Source organism: Macaca thibetana, chromosome 20 (assembly GCF_024542745.1).
Source record: "Macaca thibetana thibetana isolate TM-01 chromosome 20, ASM2454274v1, whole genome shotgun sequence".
NCBI lineage: Eukaryota > Metazoa > Chordata > Mammalia > Primates > Cercopithecidae > Macaca > Macaca thibetana.
The window spans coordinates 14,549,015-14,572,756 of NC_065597.1; the positions used below are offsets into that span (position 1 = coordinate 14,549,015).

Genomic DNA, 23,742 nt, shown 5'->3' on the forward strand with positions numbered 1-23,742 from the left:
CTCTCCAAGAGGTGTCACTCACCACCACATAGCTTCCTAAATTTAAATAACATTAAAAATTCAGTTCCTTAGTTGCACTACCCATATTTCAGGTATTTATTAGTCACATGTAGCCAGTGACTGCTGCACCAGACGACGCAGCCATAGGTTGTTTTCAAGGTTGGTCACTGCCACCTCAGATACATTCTGGGCCCAATTCTGGTCCCCATGAAGGCTTGGTATATTAAGATTGCAGCTGTAACACATTTCCAATTTTGGAAGATCTGTGGTTTGAGATTCCTTTATATCCAGTGAATGATACATATTTCTATCTTTTCTTGGATCTTAGAGAGGGGATGAATTGAAATATTAAAGAGGTGGCTGGCCACGGTAGCTCACGCCTGTCATTCCAGTATTTTGGGAGGCCGAGGCAGGTGGATCAACTGAGATCAGGAGTTCAAGACCAGCCTGGCCAACATGGTGAAACCCTGTCTCTACTAAAAAAGACAAAAATTAGCTGGTCTTGGTGGTGGATGCCTGTAATCCCAGCTACTTGGGAGGCTGAGGCAGGAGAATCGCTTGAACCCGGGAGGCGGAGGTTGCTGTGAGCCGAGATAATGCACCTGCACTCTAGCCTGGGCAACACAGAGCAAGACTCCATCTTGGAGGAAAAAAAAGAAAAAGAAATATTAAAGAGGCAATGGCTCCTAGCTTTTCTAGGTGTTCTTTTCCTAAAGAAAGAAAATACAAAACCTGCCAGAAATCTCAGAATGTCCACAGGAAAGATCGAAACACATCAGGTTGACTACGTTTGTTTGCTTGTTTTCCAGCCAGTAACCCTTTGCAACCCTTGAAATGTGATCTTTTCCTTTTGGACCCTAGTTGAGGGTGGCGGAGGGCTGGGGGCTGCCTCATCTGTGGCCGTGACCACGAGCCTGGTCTTTGACTCTCTCCTTCTCTCCTTCCCCGCAGTGGGCGGTGAGATCCCCCTAGACATGCGGCTCGGGGGCGGGCAGCTGGTGTCAGAGGAGCTGATGAACCTGGGCGAGAGCTTCATCCAGACCAACGACCCGTCGCTGAAGCTCTTCCAGTGTGCCGTCTGCAACAAGTTCACGACGGACAACCTGGACATGCTGGGCCTGCACATGAATGTGGAGCGCAGCCTGTCGGAGGATGAGTGGAAGGCGGTAATGGGGGACTCGTACCAGTGCAAGCTCTGCCGCTACAACACCCAGCTTAAGGCCAACTTCCAGCTGCACTGCAAGACGGACAAGCACGTGCAGAAGTACCAGCTGGTGGCCCACATCAAGGAGGGCGGCAAGGCCAACGAGTGGAGGCTCAAGTGTGTGGCCATCGGCAACCCCGTGCACCTCAAGTGCAATGCCTGTGACTACTACACCAACAGCCTGGAGAAGCTGCGGCTGCACACAGTCAACTCCAGGCACGAGGCCAGCCTGAAGTTGTACAAGGTAAGGCCCAGCGCCTTATGGCTCAGGCGCCCTTTCTGAAAGGAGAGGGTTGCGCACCGGGGAGTTAGGGAGCACTGGGGAGGAGTCGGACAGTCTCTGGCATGGCCCGGGTGGCTGTTGGTTGGGAACCTGGAGTGGAGAGGAGAGTCGGCAGTGTCCACTTTGTCACCAGATGGAAATGTGACAGGTTCAGTGAGTAGCTTGAGTAGCTGAAGGTTCTCTTTTTGGATGCCCAATTTGGGGGCAGGTTTTGTTGACAGCGCCTCTAGGGTTGGTTCTTTTCTTTCTTACATGGGCTCTTTTGCATCCTCTGCTCCTGTGGTTTCCCTCTCTCCTTTAGGCTTTCTGTTCTCCTTTTCCATCTCTTTATTCCTTTTTTTTTTTTTCTCCTTTCCTGGATGCTCCTGGGGTGTTTTGTTCCTCCCTTCCTTCTTTCATCCATCCATCATCCCACCAACAAATATACACTGGGTACCTTCTCAATGCCAGGTACTGTTCTGGGCACGTGTCCACGTCAGTGCATGAAATTGACCAAATAAATAAATAAATAAATAACCCTGCCCTCATAGAGCTTCCATTCTTTTAGCAAGAGATGGGTGAGAAATGATGAATAAATTATGTAGCAGGCTAGAAGGTGCTAAATGCTGTGGGGAAAATGGGGTCCATAAGGGGCCATTTTTGTCTCCCCCCCCCCCCCACTTTTGTGCTTCCTGGGTTCTGTGTCCTCTTACTCTTCCTTATACTTTTTCTTCCTCTTCCTGGGCTTCTCCCATCCTCCCCCTTTCCCTTTGTCTCTTCTCCTCTTCCCTCTTTCCTGTCCATTTATTCTTTCTGTCCCCCCACCCCACTCTTTCCCCCCGGCCCTTGCCTCTACTCCACAGACGGTAACCGAGGAGGAGGTGCTCCGGATACTGTAAATAGTCCTTTCACTTGCACGGCAGAATTGCTCCAGACGTCTCTATTGATTTTCACTGGACTTAAAGCCTCACCTTTTTCTCTAATCATCCCATAATGGCTTTAGTATGAACAATCAGGTACAAATCGCCATAAATCTCCCCGGCCTCATCCCACACACTTTCCACTCCCTCACTCTCTCTTTTCATTTTGCTCACTCCCATGATCAGCTTCTCCTACTTTTCACACCTTTTCTCACGTCTTTGGGCTCACGAGTGTTTGGTTTCTGCTGGCCCTGAGCTAGCTGAGTCCCTGCTCTACTCAGCATGATTTTAAATGGAGATTCCACGTGAGGAAGACTTCTAGTCCTTTCCCCACATCAGCCTCTGCCGGGATTGATAATTGTACTTCATTTTACAGTTGCTTCTTCTCAGGGTGTGGGGAGGCCTGCGTAACGCAGTGCTTAAGAAAGCACTTTAGGGAAAGGAGGGAGAAAGCAGGAATGAGGTAGAGGGGATAGAATGTTCTGGAATTGACTGTGGACTCAGCTATGGTGCAGTGAGGAAGGTCTGGACACCAGGCAGCCAATCCCCTTATCTCAAATGAGCAAGAACCTTGCTGGACTGATTTAGTTTTGTGCCACCATTAAAAGAAAAAAGCTATTTGCAGTCAGTTTAAATTGGAGGTCTGAACTGGCCACAGGATGGTGCCGACGTGGTCAAGAAAACCTGATGGAAAAACCAGTGGAAAAAAGAATTTCCAAAGGACCCAACTGAGTAAAATTTGTACAAAGGACTCGGCGTGGCCATTGAAGGTTGCATGCAACTTTGATGAAGGTCGTTTAGAGGTGGCACGAAGCTGGCCTCTTGCATCCAAGGAAAAAATTGCCCTTCAGATTCAAAAATGCACACGGTGGCGATTAACTCTCAGGCTGCATCCTCCGTGTGGCTGGAGTCTTGAATAAGAGTCTATCAGACACTTGACTTTGCTTCTAATAGGCCTGGAACTTGGAGGATTTGCTGAGAACATCCTGTTTTGGTCCCCAAACCATGTCCACGGTCACACCCAGAGAGTCAGGGTGAGGTGTGGATGGAAGAGACGCGGTTTATTTCTATGTTTCTGCACTGCTAGCCTGTCATCCTGGGACTTTTTTCTCATTTCTTTTTTTAAGGTAGAGGAAACTGTTGCTCAAAAAGATGGCGTGGGTAGAAGGGTCCTGAGTGTTGGGATGCAGGGTAGAACGTGGACCCAGCACCTGAAGGAGAGATCCCGAAATGGTGCATCTGGCCGGCACATCCCCGGGGTGACCAGCCCCTGAGGTTCAGGGCAGAATTGCCTCCGTCAGGAGCCAAAGGTCGTTAGTCTAGTCTCATTAGTCCTTGGGTAATGAATGGCCCTGTGCCTGCCCGGGCTCCGCCACGGGGCGGGGAGCTCTCCTGCTCACTCCTGAATGACACCGCTGGGATTATCATTCCAGTGCTCTCCCTGAGCCCTTTGGTCCCTCAGTACGACTAAGATCAAACTTCTCTTGCCACTAAGGGGGGCTCCCTCTCATAAGGTTTCATCATTCCATGAATTTAGGGTGGGGATTGGAGGTGGTTTGAGAGTCACTTTTTCTCTAGGCCCTGGTGTGGCCTGTAGTAAATGGAGATTGATTGCATGTTATTTTTCCTCTTGCTAATGTAATCCATTAGCCCGGCACATGCATAATCAGTTTAGAGCACAGTTAACTGGATGTAATCGAGTTCTTTACTGTCTGCTAGAGAAACCGCTCCAGATGCGGCTGACCCGGGGAGCTGACCGGGCTTCTCACACACAACCCTCCTTACTCACCCCTTCCCCACCCCACCCTGTCCCGGTTCCCTGGCACATTATTCATGATCAGCCAGGGCGGCTCTCCAAAGCTGCTCTCTGCGGCACCTAGTGAAGTGGCGGTGATGTATGTGGCTTCCCGGTGGCCCTCCCAGCCCTCTCTTTCAGCCGAGGCTTTTATTCTCCTCCTGTTCCTTTTTCATGTTGGAGGAGACAGAGCTGCATTCTCAGGAGATTCAAGCAGTGGCATGGCTTTTGGTTTGTCGTCTGACCTCACCCTGGGCGGGAGTCACTGTCCTTGCTGTCATACATGCCAGTGCATAGGTTGCTATGTTAAGAGGGAACTTTCTGAAAGTGTGAGATAATTTTTAATCCAGAAATGTGAGAGGGTTGTGCTAATCTACAAAACTTGATGGTATTGTCTTCGTTGCCTGGAATGGTATAGTTTTGATTTTTGTGTGATACTAATTTATAAATCAGAATTAGGTTCAACCTGTTTTTCTTCTGCACCTCCTGGAAGTAGAGTGGAGTGGGGGAAGGCTGCAGGGCCGGAGGCATCTGAGGGAAACCCCCTTACCTTGTCTCTGGGCCCCAAGTTACTTCTGCAAAGTGCTCCTGATTGAAATCCTTGGGATCTTTTGGGCTGAAGCAGTGGCCGGCTCTGGCCCAGCCCCTATTGCTCACATGTCCATGTCCTGACACTTACCATCTTGGGATCCCTGTGATTGGCTGACATAGCAAGAAACCCAGAGACTCCAGTGAAGCTTGGAGACTGGGCTCTGTCTGTCCTTAGTGACCCATTTGAGCCAGAATGGAAAAGGCACTTGTCTCTCACTGAGGCTGAGCTCCAGCTTCCTTAATTCCTCATCCTTCTGCTTTCACATGTAAATGTATCACTCCTTTCTCAGAGGACTACACCCTGGCCCCACTCTCAATGTTCTCCACCCACAGAGATAGATGTGGGTGCCCTCGCTCCTCAGAACTAGGAGAGCAGCTGTCACTGACACATGCTTGCCCTCTGCCCTTTCCCACGGCTAGTGTAGAGCCTGCATCTGAGCCATGTGGGTTCAGAGCTGGCACGAGCTCTTCCACGTTTATCTTGCATTCCCAGCCAAGTGACGTCTATGGTGAACTCTCTGAAATGTGTGCTGCTTTCTGCCCGGAGGAGGAGGAGGGGCCACAGAAAGGGCAGTTAGAAATCAGTGCACACTCCCGCCATCTCCCAGAATCTGTTTTTCACTTTGATGTTTTTCTTCACCTGAGAGTCGCTGGAATGGAAATCTGTCAACTTTAGCAGATAGATTAAGGCCCCACCAGAATCTGTTCCTCAAAACAGTTTCCAGCTGGGGTTTCTTTGACTGGACCAAGACTGAAGGTTACCTATTAATCTTAAATACTGTACAAAGAGGGTTGTCTACCACGGTGTTGGGTCTGGGCCACATGTGAGCTGCCGTGGGCCAACGGGGCACACAGGAGAGGAGAAGGCAGTGTGCAAGCCAACTGTGCTTGGCCTGAAGTAGGAGGTAGAATGTGGTATTGATTCATGCACATGGCCAGATTCTCCACATAGAGGACGTCTGCTCATGACGTTCTAGGAGGATTGTGCAGTATGGGAGGATGTAAGAAAACCTCCATCAGACTTTGCATTGCTTTAGAACCCATCTTCTCAGTTCTTTCCCTGATGCATGAGAAACTCATTGGGACTCACATTCCCAGCAGGGCCATAAAATCATCGTATGGTAGACGGGCATATCAGACACTGTAGGCGAAGTCAGACAGCGATCTGGTTCGAAATCTGCATTCTTGGTGCTCCTCTGTGGGGGTGTTAGGAAGACAGCTGCACACTTTACGTCTGTAGGTGGTGCCTGGAGGCGTTTGCCTTCCACTGAGAGCAAAAAGTGTACATCCTTTGGGGAGCGTCCCCTTCCTCCCTCCCATGCTGCCTTCCCAGCTTGGCTGTGTGTTTGAAGCTCTGGGGAAAGTGTCATATGGTTCGCATCGGGATTCTGGAGCCAGTTTCCTCAAACCTTGTTTTCTCATTATTAGACTATTTTGTTTTGTTTTGTTTTAAGTACATACTTCCGCCACCTTTCCTCCCTGCCTTGGTGCCTTCAACCAAAAAATGAAAGGAAAGAAATGTTTTTATGCAGGTGATTTCGAAGGTGTGAAAGGCCAGATGTTTTGGTGAATTTTAGCAGATTTCGCCCTCATGCTCTCCTTCTCCTGGAGCAACTGGAGGCCCGAGGTTCATCACCATGGCTTGATGGTCGGCGCTGGTGGGACATGGGTCTCTGCAGCTGGGCTGGGAGGCTGCACATGGACCTGATGGGTCCTCGCTGAGAACCTGGGCTGACTCTTGTGGCCACCAGTTAACTTCAGGGGGACTCCAGGAAGATGGAAAGACCAAATATTTTGGGGAGTAGGGCTTGTGCTAGGACCAAGTTCATCCATCACTGCTGTGGGAACGTGTGGCTCATGGTTCACCAGTGGTGTGCGGCATGAAAGCTGGGTACCTTGCTGGGAGGTCCCTTGTTCTTTCCTCCTTCCAGAAGCTTCCCACCTATCTTGATCCACATTCCTCCAATAGGTTGTATTTCACACTCTCAGCTGATGGCTTTAGGCACAAGCTTTGTGTGGGCCACTCTGGTTATAGCATTTTACACACCCTCATGTCAAGAAGGTCAGGTCAGTGTTCTCTTTTGACTCCATGCTTTAGACACCACATAATGGAACTGAAATCATATTAGACGTGCCTGTTGGAAAAAAAAAAAGTTTAGTACTTAAAAACCACCTGTTGAAAAACCAGTTTTGCAACCATTAACTATAGTACTTTTATTCTCTTTTTTTCTAAATGCTTTTAGTTTTTTTTCTCTGTCTCTTTTCTGAGTCCTTTTTGTGGATAGTAAAGAACTGACCGACCCTTTTAGAATAGTATTGTATTCTTAATTATTTCTTACAAGGTTAGCATTCCGTGTTTACCTCAAGTGTAAGCTAGTAATAAAATGTGGATTCCCTATTTTTTAGTTAAAGTAATATGAGTAGTGCATGTTCACTGTAAAAAAATTGGAAAAATCCAGGAATAAAAAAGAAAATGAATATCTGGTTAATCCTACTGTGTGATGGATTTTTATATTTATTTTTATTTTGCATGTAACATAGGAATTTTACAGAATTGAAATGACATTGTGTAATACCTGGGACCTTTTTTACATCTTTAAATATTTTCCAGTGATTTTTAAAGTGGATGTCTTTTGTGTACTTTCTAACTTTACTGTCCAGAGGCAAACCCACTGGTACATGTCGTTGATATTTTGTGCTCTTTTCTGTGCTTCTATAGGTGAAAACTTGTGTATGTATGTATCTGTACACACACACGCTGTTCATTTTTTAAAATCTTTATAGACACATGCTATGCTTTCCATTTTGTTTTGTTTTGTTTTTTGAGACAGAGTCTCACTCTGGCGCTCGCACAGGAGTGCAGTGGCCTGATCTTGGCTGGCTGCAACATCTACTTCCCAGGCTCAAGTGATTCTCCCACCTCAGCCTCCCAAGTAGCTGGGACCACAGGTGCACACCACCACACCCAGCTGATTTTTTGTATTCTTCATAGAGACGGGATTTCGACATTTTGCCTAGGCTGGTCTTGAACCCCTGGGCTCAAGCACGATCCTCCCACCTTGGCCTCCCAAAGTGTCAGTTAGTTTTATTCAGGAAACTCTTTTAGGTCAGTACATATAGATACTTTTTATGCAAATCATTTTAGGTCGGTAGGTATAGATACAGTCGCTCTTTTTAATGGCTACATAATATTTCCTTTATTATCCAGTCCCTTTTTGATGTACCTTGAGCTTATGTGCAGGGTTTGGATACTGCAGATAATGAGCTAGGAACATGATTCTCTACACACACCATGAAGGGGGATTGTTGGGCCCCAGGACCTAATGCCAGTAGATGCAGCACTTCCCAGAGGCCTTTTGGAAAGCAGGTGGCCATGTCATCCTCCCCTGTTAGTTGATGGCCAGACTCCCATGCAGTGACGGACACGGTGTTGTTGTTTTTCCATTTTCATTGTCAGATTGACAACATTGTTCTAATGTAAGTCCCTTTTCATTGTTCTAATGTGGGTAGATAGGGGAACATTTTTTTGTCATGCAGTTCTTCGTTTTTGTTTTTTGTTTTTTTTTTTTTGAGACTGGATCTCACTCTTGTCACTCAGGCTATAGTGCAGTGGCGTGATCTCAGCTCACTGCAACCTCCGCCTCCTGGGTTCAAGTGATTCTCGTGCCTCAGCTTCCCATGTAGTTGGGATTACAGGTGCCCGCTACCACACCCGCTAATTTTTGTATTTTTAGTAGCGATGGGGTTTTGCCATGTTGGCCAGGCTGCTCTCAAACTGCTGACCTTGGGTGATCCACCCACCTCGGCCTCCCAGAGTGCTGAGATTACAGGTGTGAGCCACCACACCTGGCCCTATTTGTGACTTTTGAGGAACATATTTTGTGTATAGCTGTAAGACTCTGCTTTTGTATACAGTGTAATTTAGGACTCTTTATTTTCCTTCAAATTCAATGGCTAGCTGTACAACGATTGCTTAAATAACCAGCCTTTCCTAGCTGGTGTGCAAAGCTGTTTCTCATTCTCCATTCTCTTACGTCTTGCAGAGCCTCTTGTGAATGATCCACGGATTTAGGTAAATCAGAACCTATTTACAGAATTCTGTCATTGGAGACACTGGGGAACAAGAAGAAGGGACGGAAAGGCCTGGCTCTCTTTCCTGGCATTTGGAATCTGTGGACCAAACGCCTTCCTCTCGCCTTTTCCTATTTCTCTCTGGCGTATTCCCCAAAAGAAAATTTCTTAGATTAGATTGCCTTCATTAAACTCTCCAGGATGAGGGAGTTTCCAAAAGAAACAGAGTCTTCAAAGACGAGCTGGGTTTTTAAGGCACCTTAATGGAGACTGTGGATCTCACCATTTATCTTCAGAAAGGGGTCAGGAATAAATTCTGAAAGCCATGGAAGTTCCCTTTCCTGAAGTTCTTGCGTAAATAGCATATAGATTTCATGACTGTGTCTACATATTTCCAATGTGAACTGTTCTCAGGTACTGGTTACAAGTCTCTTTTTGGATTCCAAAGGTATACCATGGCCCCTGACAGGCTGAGCAGCAAGGAGGTCTAATTTCAGAAAATCTAATAGCTACCACTTTGTGAAAATATTTACGAATCCCCTCGATTCTCTGTTTAGAAAGTTCTGGACCTTCTTATGAGACAGAAATCTCAAACTTGCAGTCCCTTCACCCACCCCCCACCCATCCAGAGGAATAAGTCACGCCGTGGAATTCTTTGCATGAATGACATCTGCCGTCTTAGGGGTGGTCTGTAACCCTTAGGAGAATTTTGTGCATATATTCCGTTGCTTCTGCATTCCAGAATAATGCTTTATGTCACGGTGGTTTTAAGTAAACACACTCTGGCAGGAAAGCCAGTATGGCAGGTGCCACATAATGGGGCAAAGGTGTGAACTCAATGTTGAATTCTTTCAGCTTGCTAAGAACTTGGACTAAAAGGGCAAATTTGAATACATCTAGTCCCAACAGGTGTTTCTGGGTTTTTTTTGTTTTGAAAGGGAAATCGTAAGGGAACAATTAGGCATTGTCAGGAACACTGTCAGGAAAAGACAAGAGTCTTTAAATAATTATATGATCTACCTGAACCATCTTCTTTATTCCATTTTACACATAAGTTGAAACTATAAATACTAGTAAGTGTAGGGTGGGAAAGGCTGTTCCTATGCAAACCATTTTGGTAGTATTGAGTTAGTGTATATTTAATACTTAACAAAAATAGTTTTTTAGCATGTAAAGCAGCCGGGATGTAGGATGAAAGTGAAAATTTTCTAATGGCAGAAAATCTGTCACTCATAGAAATACTGGAGATTGTAGAAACTAGCAACATTAGGGTGGTGACTTGGGATAGTGTTGGCAAATACAGCAAAGAAAAATGTGGAATTGTCAGTGATGTGAGTTTCATTTTTTTTCTTTGTATAAAAAGAAATTTAAACCACATTAAAAAAAAATAGAGACAGGGTCTCACTCTGTTGCCCAGGCTGGTCTCGAACTCCTGGGCTCAAGTGGTCCTCCTACCTTGGTCTCCAAACATAAATTTCAGATAAGCAACAGTGATGTTTTGTGTAAGTATATCTTATAAATTGTGCTGACACTTACCTGAAATTCACATTTAACTGGGTACCTGTATTTTGTCTGGCAGCTCTGCCTCTGGATAGCCTAGAAATTCATTCATAGTGACCTCCCCGCAGACTCTGTAGAAGTGTAAAGAGAGCTCTGTGACTTCCTTGTTTGTGAAACCCCTCTTCTGCCAGTGGTTCCCAACAGAAGAAAGTTACAAATACCTCTAATGATGATACCCAATTTTTGTTATTTATAGAAAAGTGTCCTATCCGATATTCACATTTTCTGTGTTAAGTAAAATGCTTTTCTATAAAGAAGTCTGAAATTTTCTCCAGAGCTGTTTGTTCCAACTTACTTTTCAGTCATTTTTTTTTCGTGAGTCCCTTTTATTGAAATGCTTTTGCGTCACACAGTGGATGTCAGGAGGCCTGGTTCAGTCAACAGCAACTTGGCCAGATGTTGAAGCTGCCTCTGGTTCGCTCCAGGCCTTCTCGGTCTCCTCCTGCGCTGGTTACTTATATGTAGACCATGAAAATTCACAGCACGTGAACATTGCTTACAGTGCATGGGAGACCCTGTGTGCCTATGGTATACAGGTCACTAATAAGGAATGCAAAGAGTAGGTTTAAATTGGGACTAATCATCAAGAATGATTAGGGGACGTTCTCTAGGGTCCCCCTCTTCGTCCTGTAAAAGGCCAACTAGTTAGAAGGTTAGAAATGTTTATCTACTGATAGTGTTTGGTTTGTAACCTGTTAATGAGTGGAGCGTGTTCCCAGACTCAGGACGAGAGCCTCCAAAGCACAGCCAGTCTCTTAGGTCAACAGTGGTACCCACACTGCCTTGGCGGGGCCGGCCTGTGCACTGGGGTTGATGAAGGGGTTTGCACCCACCTGCTGTCCCTTTTGAATCTCTCCTCCTGTCTTCTGTCGCTGGCAATAGGCTCTTCCTGGAGGATGACTGGACCTTTCTAACCCCTTCTGAGCTATCTTCTGTGGACTTTCTTGGTGGCATGTGTTACGCTTGGGCATCCCCGTCTTCCTGCTGCCCCTCAGGGTGAGACAGAAGGCTGGGTTCTGGGTAGAAGGCATCCTTGCATCAGCTACCCTGACTTCTCCTCCCGTGGGTTCAGACCCCAGCCCTCAGGACCCAAGAGGCCAGACCATAGTATTTCCCAGATTTCCCCGTGCAACTTCTGGGAGACTGAAATCACTGGGAAGGGGTCTTCCTTCCCTGGGTCAGCATTTGTTGAGTGCTGATTTTGTGCTGGGCATTGAAGTAGGATTTTGTAGAGACTTAGGCTCATGCATGTGTAACGTGTTCCTGAAAAACTTGTTTGGGGCCGTGGTTCACACCTGTAATCTCAACGCTTAGGGAGGCTGAGGCAGGAGGACCACTTGAGCCTGGGAGTTCAAGACCAGCCTGGGCAACATAAGCAGACCCCGTCTCTATAAAAAAATTTAAAAAATTAGCCGGGTGTGGTGGCACTCACCTGTGGTCCTAGCTGCGTGGGGGGCTGAGGTGGGAGGATCACTTGTGCCTGAGAGTTCAAGACCAGCCTGGGCAACATAGCCAGACCTCATCTCTACAAAAAATAAAAAAATTATCAGGGTTTGGTGGTGCTTGCAGTCCCAGCTACATGAGAGGGCTGTGGTGGGAGGACTGCTTGAACCGAGGAGGTCAAGGCTATACTGAGCCATGATCACAGCACTGCACACAGCCTCCGCCTCTGGGTTCAAGTGATTCTCCTGCCTCAGCCTCCCAAGTAGCTGGGATTACAGGCACCTGCCACCACACCCAGCTAATTTTTGTATTTTTAGTAGAGACTGGGTTTCGCCATGTTGGCCAGGCTGGTCTCGAACTCCTGGCTTCAAGTGATCTGCCCACCTGGGCCTCCCAAAGTGCTGGGATTACAAGCCTGAGCTGCTGTTCCCAGCCTGTATCTATGGGCCTTTGGGACAATGAGAATGATAATGTCGGGGTTCAGTGTTTGCTCCCAGACCCCTTTTGCCGTTGGGAGGGAGTCTGTGTCACTGCGGTGGTCCTGCAGATGCCTGTTGGCTCTCCTGAAGATCTGGGAGGAGCTCCGATTGTGTTTGTGGCAGGGAGTGTCTTAGCAGAGTGGCCCCATCCAGCTTCAGAGCATGTCTTGCTGGTTTCGAACAGGGCTCGTTTGAATTGAATGTTTCATGTTCCAGATTATTTACAAACTACTCACTGTCGCAGGCCCGGGAAGGTTCTCTGAGCAGCCTCAGATGTTTCTCCTGTCGAGGGTACTGCGTGCCTCGGGGTGGGGGTGGTGGAGATCAAAGGTAACCCCACAGGCTCGTCCCCAACTGAGGAGTCGCCTGCTCCAAGATGGTTTTCACTGTGGTCCTCCCGTAGCTCCTGTGCCTTTGTCTTCTATATTTCCCCTCTCCCACCATGTGTCTTGTTTTCTAAAATAATTATAGATAGAGAAGCGTGGGGGATATTCCTCGGCTCCTCTAGTGAGCCAGGCCAAGTGGCGCAGGTCCCAGGGCTACGATTTCCTCACTGTCCTAGACATGAGTCAGCAAGTATGACTCCGAAGCCAGCTGTGGTCGAGGAAGCACTGTGGGGAGTGATTTGGCTGGAGACATCTGTTTGTGCGTGGTTGTTCACTTTCTGGTTCTCAGATTAGGCTCTGACCATTTTCATTATTAATTTTTTTTTGCCCAGACTGGGTTCACATTAGTGATGGCTGCAGCTGTCAGCGTAGGAAGACTAAACAGCTCCTTCAGGGACAAGAGCTCTGACCTTTGTCCCGTCTCTTTGTGTCCAACTTAGAATCCATATTCGGCTCTCCACCTCCACGGTCTTGCTGCCCTAGTTGGTGTCTCTGAGCATTTAGTGCTTTAAGTTTATCTAAACTCATGCTTTGCGGGTGTGCAGATTTGCTCTGAGGTGGTGAGTTCTCAAGTGACACCTCTGTGGATGGCTGTTCTTCCCTGATGTTCTAGCTGGGTTCCTGAAGGACCCAGCAAATTCTCGAGAAACTCCCTCTCCCTTCCCGCTGCCTCCCGCAGACACATTTGGACGCCTGTCTTCTTTTCCTGGCTCGCACTTTCTTCCTGTTGGAGTGTGGCGTTTGGAATCAAGTCACCTGGGGAGATTTCAGACAACAGCCACAAAGCCCAGCTCCACTGAGGGGAGACTAATGACACAGCTAATTAATCCAGCAGATGTCATTTTAAGTGCTGATTTCCATGTGATTTGGTTACACACGCCCTGCATTGCCGAGACGGGCACGGGGGCCTGTTGGAAAGTATCTTTTATTTTTTAATCAGACTTTAAGGAAGAGCGTATTTCCTGTCCATCTTTTATGCTCTAGTGACACATCCCTGGTTTTCCAGAACCGTCTCTCCAGCTGCTTTACCCACAGACGGCATCTCTGCCCCACATGGGGGTCACACTGTTTGGCACCACGCTGGTCTGCACGTCATGTGCTGGGTCCTTTCACCAACTGGTTCGTAAACCTCTTGAGGACATGGATTGCCTTCAGTTCTGTGAGTTTCTCAAGAACGCAGCACAAGTAGGCATCAGCAGGTGGTTATCTGTTTCTTTCCGATTGCTTTCTTGTCTACTGAAAGCAAATTTCTTTGCAAGGAAAGTAGCTGAGGAGTGTCTGAAAGGTGTTGTTTTGCAAGCAGAGAGTTAAGAAGTATAGGACACCAGTGATCGTTGGAAAACTGAGTAAGTCGTGCATAGCACCAAAAAAAAAAAAAAAAAAAAAAGGCTCTTGGAGGCAGAGGAGGAAAGTCAGGAAGTGAGGGGAGATGGTATTTTCCTTCCTTCTCTCTGCAGTGGTAGAAGTGGAACAGAGAGGATGGAAAGTACTGCCTTCTGCAGGTGGCCTGGACGCGGCTGCAGGATGTAGCGTGGCTGTGGCCCTGAAGCTGGCAGCCTGTGCTCATGGAAGTTACCTGGTCCTCCGTGGGGGCTGGCACCTGCCCAAGGCCACATTGCCCAGCATCCCCTCACCCTGAATCATGCTCACTCTGGGAGTGGACTCACCATGTGTCCTCCCAATGGCTGGATCCAGAAGTGACACATTTCACCGCTGGTGGGACAGATCGCTGGTGGTTTCTGTGTTGCTGACTCTGTTGGCTGTGTCCTGATCCCCCCGGACCTTTCAGCTGCCCTTGCCCTTTGTCCATCTCTGTTGGCTTCTCTTCTGTGACTTCACGGTGAGTGTTGTTATGCCCCAGGCTTGTCCCAGAGCCCCTTCCTTTTTCTGTCTGTAACTCTCCCTAAGTGTCTCATTCAGTCCAGTGGTTTTAAACCCCATCTACTTTCCGGTGGCGTCTGAATCTGTCTGTAGCCCAGGCCTCTTCCCGTATGCAGCTCCCCACCTGGCATTTGCATTCAGATGTCTGAGAATGAACTCCTCAGGCTTAGCATGGTGCAGAGAGGACTCTGTGACCAGAACCCCCAAATGCTTATGGGCTCCCCCATCTCGGTTAGGGCCACTTCCAGCTTATCGTTTGCTTAAACCAAAAATCTGGGAACTATCTGTGGGGCTCCTTGTCTTTCGCTCCTCTACAGCCAAACTGTCAGCAAGTTCTGTGGGTGCTACCTTCAAAAATACATTTACACCACCGCCCTCCCAGGCCAGCCCCCGTCGTCTCTCTGTATTTCAACTCTCCCCCTGCCTCTACTCTTGCCCTTTACAATCCCCTCTCCATACAGCGATTGTACGAAGAGGAAAATCAGGTCAAAGACCCCATAGAGGCTTTCCACCTCACTTAAGATAAAAACTCACCGTGGTACTGTGGCTTACAAGCCCCTTTGTGATCTGAACTCCTCCCGCCGTGCTGACCTCATTTTACAACCTTCTCCCCTTTGCCCCCTACACTGCAGCCACAGCGGCCTTCTCACTGTTCTTTCAACCTGCTAAGCTGGCGCCTGCCACAGGGCCTTTGCGCTTGCTGTTCTACTGAGTGTCTGTACCTCCTTGACCTTGACGTTCAGCTCTCATTCAGTGTCTGGTCCTCAAAGAGGCTTTCCCTGACAACCAGTCTCAAGGAGCTACACCATCACTTCACTCAAGATAACTTCTCTGCATTGAGAGGGATTATATTTATTTTTCTTGTCCGTTCATTAATTTAGTTGTCTCCCAAGACAGCAGGGGCCTACGTTGCCCCATTAACAGCTCTGTCCCTAATGCTTAGAACAGTGTGTGACACCAGCCCAGTAAATATTTATTGAACCATAGGGTACCAGCAGAGCGTGCCATGGCTTCTACCCTGTGCTAGAACAGGTACAACAGCCTCAGGCGCACACTTGGCATTTCATAATGTAGATCCCTAAGGCGTACACTGGTGTAAACTGGATGGCTTGTGTGAACCAGGTCATTGCAGGGTTTCTGCAGCCCAGGTCATTTACCATCAGCTTCACACAGAGCTCTATTCCTGTACTGACCCCTGAGACACAGCCCTGGCAAGATCGTGCAGCTGGTGTCAAAGTACTTTGAAAATTCCCACGTGCTGCTGGCCACCCTTGAGTTTCGACTCTGTCCCCCCAAACTCTGCCGGCGAAAATCACAGGTCTTTCTCCCCAGCACTGTCATCAAAATGCCTTGTTCCTTTCCTGTTCTTATGATAGACCATATTTTTAGTGGTCTTTCTCATCTGCTTAGTGGTAAGACCCTTACCAGTGGGGTCTGTTTATTGTCACCCAACTTTGTAACCTTGCTAGGGTCTTGGGGATATTAGATAGATTATCAGCAAGTGTCACCTGATGATTTGATGGCAAAAGATGGAATCTTTTTTTTTTTTTTTTTTTTTTTTTTGAGACAGAGTCTCACTCTGTCCCCCAGGCTAGAGTGCAGTGCTGTGATCTCAGCTCACTGCAACCCCTGCCCCCTGGTTCAAGCGATTCTCCTGCCTCAGCTTTCTGAGTAGCTGGGATTACAGGTGCATGCCACCATGCCCAGCTAATGTTTGTATTTTTAGTAGTGATGGGGTTTCACCAAGTTGCCCAGGCTGGTCTCGAACTCCTGACCTCAGGTGATCTGCCTGCCTCTGCCTCCCAAAGTGCTGGGATTACAGGCACGAGCCACTGCACCCGGCCAGAAGATGGAATCTTTTTTTTGTTTTGTTTTTTGAGGCAGAGTCTCGCTCTGTCACCCAGGCCGTAAGTAGTGCAGTGGCACCATCTCGGCTCACTGCAAGCTCCGCCTCCTGGGTTCACGCCATTCTCCTGCCTCAGCCTCCCGAGTAACTGGGACTAGAGGTGCCCGCCACCATGCCTGGCTAATTTTTAATATTTTTAGTAGACGGGGTTTCACCATGTTAGTCAGGATGGTCTCGATCTTCTGACCTCGTGATTTGCCTGCCTCGGCCTCCCAAAGTGCTGGGATTACAGGTGTGAGCCACCGCGCCCGGCCAAGATGGAATCTTAAACATAGAAATTTAAAGATTAGGGGCAGCCCCGAGTTGGCTCCTTCCTCAGTTTCCCTAGAGGCTCCTCTGCTGCTTTTATTCCTTTCTCCTTGGGCAAGTGTCTTCGTCTGAATGACGCTTACTTAGTCCTGTGTCTGATCGTCCCCCCACGCTGAGAACCACGTTTTTGGTGGCAGAACGTATTCCCAGTGAGAGAAACTCTGACCTGCTTCTCTCCTCCTGCCCCATGTACAAGCGTCATGTCCTGGAGCACCCGCTAGCAGGATAACGTCCTTGCTTCTTTAGGGCAGTGACTTTTAAACTTTGTTGACGATAATCTAAAAAGAAATGCATTTTACAGGGGTGACCCAGCACGTACCTATAGCTAGATATTCTGTTTATTTGACTAAAACAGAAGTAGTACAGAATGATTTTATCCTTACTGCAGGTGCTACGTTCTGATGCTTTCTATTGCCTTCAATTCTGTTTTGTTTTACAAATGCTGGTTGTACTCACAGCGTGGATTTCATGATCCCCTGACATAATCCTGATTTCGTGATCCAGTGACTCTCAGCCCAGGGGCCTTTAAAAAACTATGCATGCCTGGTTTGACCCCCAGAGGTTGTGGTTTCATGGACTGTCGGATTCTGATGTGCGGCTGCAGTTTGAGAACCACTGCTCTAATGGGTCACGATCTGCAGTTTAAAAAACGTTGCAATACAGAATACAAAGAGGAACTGATCATTCGGTAAGAGCCATCAAATGTGGACACAAGAGTTATCCAAGTTGACAGGAAGGTGGAGGGAGGGAGCAGCCACACCCAACTGGTTACAACCAAAAAGACCTCTGGGAGGGAGGGGCAAGCGGGAGTTTGAGCAAGATTTAAAGAGGGTATAATCATATCGAAAGGTGAACTGGACAGAGGACAAAGGCAGATTCATTCTCGTACTTACCGAACCTGTGGCTCTGGTACTAAAATAATTTTATTTTATTTTATTTTATTTTTATTTTTTTTTTTTGAGACGGAGTCTCGCTCTGTCGCCCAGGCTGGAGTGCAGTGGCCGGATCTCAGCTCACTGCAAGCTCCGCCTCCCGGGTTTACGCCATTCTCCTGCCTCAGCCTCCCGAGTAGCTGGGACTACAGGCGCCCGCCACCTCGCCCGGCTAGTTTTTTGTAATTTTTTTTTTAGTAGAGACGGGGTTTCACCGCATTAGCCAGGATGGTCTCGATCTCCTGACCTCGTGATCCGCCCGTCTCGGCCTCCCAAAGTGCTGGGATTACAGGCTTGAGCCACCGCGCCCGGCCTAAAATAATTTTAATAACTAGAACTTCCTCTCACATACTTGGGGATACTATTCTGTTTTATTTTTTGAGACGGATCCTCGCCTGGTCGTCCAGGCAGGAATGCAGTGGTGCGATCTCAGCTCACTGCAACCTCCAACTCCCCAGTTCAGGCGATTCTCCTGCCTCAGCCTCCCAAGTAGCTGGAATTACAGGTGCCCACCACCAGGCCTGGCTAACTTTTTTTGTATATTTAATAGAGATGGGGTTTTACCACGTTGGCCAGGCTGGTCTCGAACTCCTGACCTCAAGTGATCCTCCTGCCTCAGCCTCCTAAAGTATTGGAATTACAGGCTGAGCCACCATGCCTAGCCTACTCTAACTTTTAAAAGAAAGTTGTGAGCTAAACATTTCATAATAACAACACACTGGAATTTGGGTCTTTTTAGTGTTTTGCTAGTGAGGAAGTCTGCTCACATGATCTATTAAAATAATAAAACCATGAAAAAAAACCCCACAAACAAAAAAGAAAACTGTAGTTGAGGCTGTGCATGCTGGAGTAGGGGGAGGGGTAGAGTGTACTGCTTGTGCAGTGTACTTTGGAATGAATAAAAGATGTAAGGCCCATTGATAGCAGGATAAAGAGATGGCTAAATAGACAGCAAAGCATTAATTTCAGCAGCTGGGTGGTGGATACTTAAGTGTCTACTATATGATTTTTTTTTTCACCTCCATGGTTGGAGATGTTCATAATGCAATGCGAGGGTAAAATACTAAAACCTAATGGTGAAATGTTCTCTCCTCTCTGAGCTCCACCATGCAGAAGCTTTGAGGTGTCTTCTCAACCCCTGCTGTCTTCCCCTCCACCTTCCTACTCCTGGGAGAGTCATGCTGATGATCTGTTGTGTCTCTGAAGACGGGGCTCACGTCAGTTATTTCTGTTTTTGCAGACAAGGGCATACATTTCACTAGAGGTAGAAACATACCTGGTTAGGAGCGCTCAAGCTACTGCGGGAGAGACAGTGGAAACCTAATGGGATCTGGCCATTCAGGAGGTGTCTGGATGCCCACGAGATGCCCGGCGCTTGTTGGTGTGGCAGGTGGAATGGGGCTCAGTGAGTGCTGCCAACTAGAAAAATTTAAGATAGGACGTCCATGTGTCTTAAAGGAAACCCAGATGGCTCTTGGGATTTTAAAGAGGGAGAAGATCCCTGGTGTCAGGCTGCCTGCATTTGAGTCCCAGCTCCTGGGACTTAACATAAGTTAATTCCCGTTCGTTCATCATCTGTAAAGTGGGCTAACAGAACGACTTGCTTTGATAGGACTCTCAAATGGGTTAAATGAGATAACACATGAAATGCACCTAGACAGAGTCTGCATATAGCATCAGAGAGGTGTTAAAGGACTCCATTTTTCTACATTAGATTTCCCATCATCTTCTGCAGACCACACAACTGACATTATTTTTGTAATTTGGTTTTTATTAGCTTTGAACTTGACACACTGTTGGTTTGGAGGATAGAAAGATCAGTGGATTTTTTATTTTTTTATTTTTTATTTTTTGGCGTGGAGCAGGGAGAAGGAATTTCCCTGAAGATAGATTATGACTAATGTTTAGTGAAATGACCTTGAGCCAGTAATTTAACCTTGGTCAATCTGTCCTGGCCCCATCTGAAGGATGAGGAGCTTGGATTCCTCACTAAGTCTCCTTCAAGCACTAAGTGTGTGTTTGTAGGACTTTTTTATTTTTTCCAAAGGGATATCTCCATCTCTTCTCCTGAGTAATGGAGCAAAAAGTGATCTAGTGAAGTACTTAGGAAAATTAGAAAGTGATCCAAGTCCAGCTGCATTGTGGCTACGGTTTGCTCCACCTCATCCCTGAGAAGTACCCAAGACATCTTCCGTTGTGAGAAGAAGACGATGATGTTACTTTCACTGACATAATTTTATAATACTGTTCTGCATAACCTGGGAGATTTCAGTTATTTGTTTGTTTCTTTTTAAATAGGATTTCCCGCAAGCATCAACACATACGTATTTCACTTATGTGACCAAAATTAGGTGCAGGTTAGAACGTAGACTTGGAAACTGGCATGGAGTACACAGAACACTCGGGGGAACTGTATTCCTTGGTATTTTTCATTCCCTTACATGTGTACTTTTCTGATTAAAGCTAGTGCGTATTCACTCTAAAAAAATAAAATAAAGCCACAATCTAGAAATACACAGCTTAGAGGGCAAAGATGGAAAAATGAGAATATATTTGACATTTGTGTCTTCTTATGGTTTGTGTTTGTGTCTGTTTACGTTTTGTAACCTTGGCAATACCACAGAATATCGTAAAAGGGGGAACAGCTTCTGGATGCAAGTGTTAGCTGGTGCTGCAAAGCTCACATACCCTCCTTGCATAAGTGACTTCATTTGTATCGAAAACCGCAGTGTCCATGGTTTGGCTGCCTTAACATTGCCTTAGGAATCTCACTTTAATGTTTATATGAGTGTCCTTGCTTGTGGCTGCACCATCCCAATCTCCCTTCACTGTAGGGAGCACCTGCAGTCAAGTATGCAAAACTGTTCCATGGCAACCCTTTGTTACCCATTAATTTAAAATATTCCAAATTTTTTCTCCAGCTGAAACTTTTTTTTTTTTTTTTTTTTTTTTTTTTATTGGTACATCCCTCCTCCTCCCTGTCGGTACGTTGGAAGTTAATCTCCTTGGCTACTGAAGTCATGCTTGTTTTCTACCTTGCCCCCACCTCTTTGAAAGCCGAAGTGTGTGTGTGTGTGTGTGTGTGTGTGTGTGTTTTCTTTTAATGAAATAAATGGCTAATCCCGGAATCTCTGATTACAGCTCTCAGTCAACAAGTGGGAGGAGATGCCTCCCTTCTTGATTTGAAAGAAGCAGAACTTAATGCGAAACCATCTTTAACATCTGAAACGATGTGCGAAGTATGTGCAACAGAATAAAAATCTCACCAAGCTCATGGCCTGCCTGATGATTAGATGCATAAGTGGATCTGGAAAGTATACTTGAAAAACAGAGCGGCTCTTTGTAATGTGAATGGTGAATTTAATGGGTACTAGGAGGACGGAGTTTTGGCAACATATGTTTCATGCTGGTGTCAAGAGGTGTGTAAGGAATATGTCCACAGCTTATGTTTGGAAACTTTCACCTATGAAATGAAATGTAAATCAGTGGCAGTAAACATGTTAAGGTTGCAAATTTGAACACAAATGAAGAAATGCAAAAGAAAGTTTTGCATAGCAACACTCATTTCACATGAGTTAATTATTACTATCAAATATGATATTGTAATGGCCAGGATATGGGGTACGGCTCAGTGATGGCGCCTTGTACCACATTTTACATTTTATGACTGTCATATGCAAGTCTTTTGCATTTCTTATGTGTATGTCATGATTTGGTCATTTATTCTTACTAGAACCATAATCTTCCTTATTTTGGCAATGTACAGGCATTATTTTTGTTTCCTTCCCTAGTAGGTTTTATGAGTATTTCTAAACTTATCAGTTCTGATCTGTTACTCACTATTGGCAGTTGCTGAAAGAGCTAAGTGCTGGCTGTGTTTTATAGCTGTGTAGCTTTCAATTGCTATTGTCTGCTCCATAGCCCTTTAATTTCTAGAAGCATCCTTGCCATTATGTCACAAGCAGGTTGTGTTCACATCATTTTGCGTCTTAGGACTTTTGGGCCTCAAGATACTTTGCACATATAAAATCTGTCTGCAAGAGATCACACAGAATCCGTTATCTTCTTATCGCCCTTCCTTTTTTTTTTTTTTTTTAAGCTTGCTTTTATTTTTCTTTTTTCCCCTCCAATTCCAAATAGTTTGGCAAAGATTTTTAGGTGCAGAAGAACCATAAAGGGGTGTTTTGATCAGATGCCGCTCCCCTCCCTTGGGATGACAAAAATGGGTGAGAACCTGTGTTTATTAGGAGAGTATGAAGTATATTATTATTTTATTTTATTTATTTATTTATTTCTTGAGACTGAGTTTCACTCTTGTCACTGAGGCTGGAGTACAGTGGCAAGATCTCACCTCACTGCAGCCTCCACCTCCCACGCTCAAGTGATTCTCCTGCCTCAGCCTCCTGAGTAGCTGGCTAATTTTTGTAATTTCAGTAGAGACGGGTTTCACCGTGTTGGCCAGGCTGGTCTTGAACTCCTGACCTCCAGTGATCCGCCCGCCTCGGCCTCCCAAAGTGCTGGAATTACAGGCATGAGCCACCGCGCCCGGCCTGTTTTCTTTTTTAAGTGAAGGTTTCTTTTCCTCTTGTCCTCCTTTTCATGCTGGGGGTCTGGAAGCCTAGCACATCCGTGTGAATGCAGTTGGTTCAGCATAATTGATGCGGTCTCCTTTCCCACAGCTGATGAGGATTATGTCAGCTTGGTTTAACAGTCTCATTTTCTGCTCCCAGTGCACACTTGTTTTAATGTGTTTCGGTTAATGAGGTAGAAGAGAGAATGAGGTGTTACTGTTTATGTACAGCCAGCTTGTGCGGAGGGCCCTGTCACAGCCCGCGTGGCCCCAGGCATCCTCTGGGGCAAGAGCCACAGAGCGAGGCTACCGTTCAGAACACAGTTTTTCCTGGCTGAGGAGTGCAGATCCTGATGATGACCTATAAGCTTTGCCAAATAGTCGTACTTCCACCATTTGTGTTCTCTAGACATATCTTTCTCATGTAATGATAAAAAGATTAAACTTGGCTTAGAGCTTGGGGTGCAGTTGAGGGAACTGATCAAACACTTCACCCCCAGAGCTTTTTCAAACTTGGCTTTTGTATTCCTTTCACCAGTCCCTCACCCCTGGGTGGACCCCTCCCCAAGCAAGGGTCAATTTAACATATAGGTAGAACCAATGTCAAAAATCCAAGTGGAGTTAAGCAGTAAGAATTTGAATTTTTGCCTCACTCTTTTTTTGTTTTTTTTAGACAGGGTCTGGCGGCTCTGTCGCCCAGGCTGGAGTGCAGTGGTGCTATCTCTGCTCACTGCAACCTCCACTTCCTGGGTTCAGGAAATTCTCCTGTCTCAGCCTCTTGAGTAGCTGGGATTACAGGTGTGCGCCACCACACCCGGCTGAATTTTGTATTTTTTGTAGAGATGGGGCTTGTCCAAATTGGCCTGGCTGGTCTCGAACTCATGACTTTTAGTGATCTGCCCACCTCGGCCTCCCAAAGTGCTGGGATTATAGGCGTGAGCTCCCGTACCCAGCCAGGCCTCACTCTGTTGTCCAGGCTGGAGTGCAGTAGCACAATTATAGCTCACTGCAGCCTCAACCTCCTGGGCTCAGGCCATCCTCCTGCCTCAGCCTCCTGAGCAACTGGGACTACAGGCACATACCACCATGCCCGGCTAAACTTTTTATGGTAGAGATGGGGTCTTGCTGTGTTGCCCAGGTTGGTCTTGAACTCCTGACCTCAAGCCATCCTCCCTCCTTGGCTTTCCAAAGTACTAGGATTACAGGCCTGAGCCACTGTGCCTGGCCTAAGAATTTGCATTGTATCTTACATGGGTCAGAACAGTGCTGCTGGTGAGGGAGGTAAAAGAGGTGAAAGAGACTTCCAGGGGTAATCTTATATGAACAAGCATCTGGTTTGGGTCATGACTTGGTTCTTGCTCATTTTTGGAGCTTGGGCCTGGAGTTTGGGGGCCTATCGTAAACACCATTCCCCCCCTCCTTAGGGTGCCTTG

The 23,742-nt window shown here is 46.8% G+C and overlaps 1 protein-coding gene across 3 annotated transcripts in view; it reads left to right on the top strand.

The window, feature by feature from the left end:
* The window catches only part of ZFHX3 (zinc finger homeobox 3), a 264,815-nt gene that overhangs the window by 96,591 nt on the left and 144,482 nt on the right, over positions 1-23,742 (top strand). For all 3 annotated transcript variants that reach the window (XM_050772654.1, XM_050772653.1, XM_050772655.1), the window contains exon 3: positions 952-1,448. In XM_050772654.1, coding sequence (XP_050628611.1) covers positions 952-1,448 — 497 coding nt within the window. The remainder of the gene's footprint in view (positions 1-951; positions 1,449-23,742) is intronic.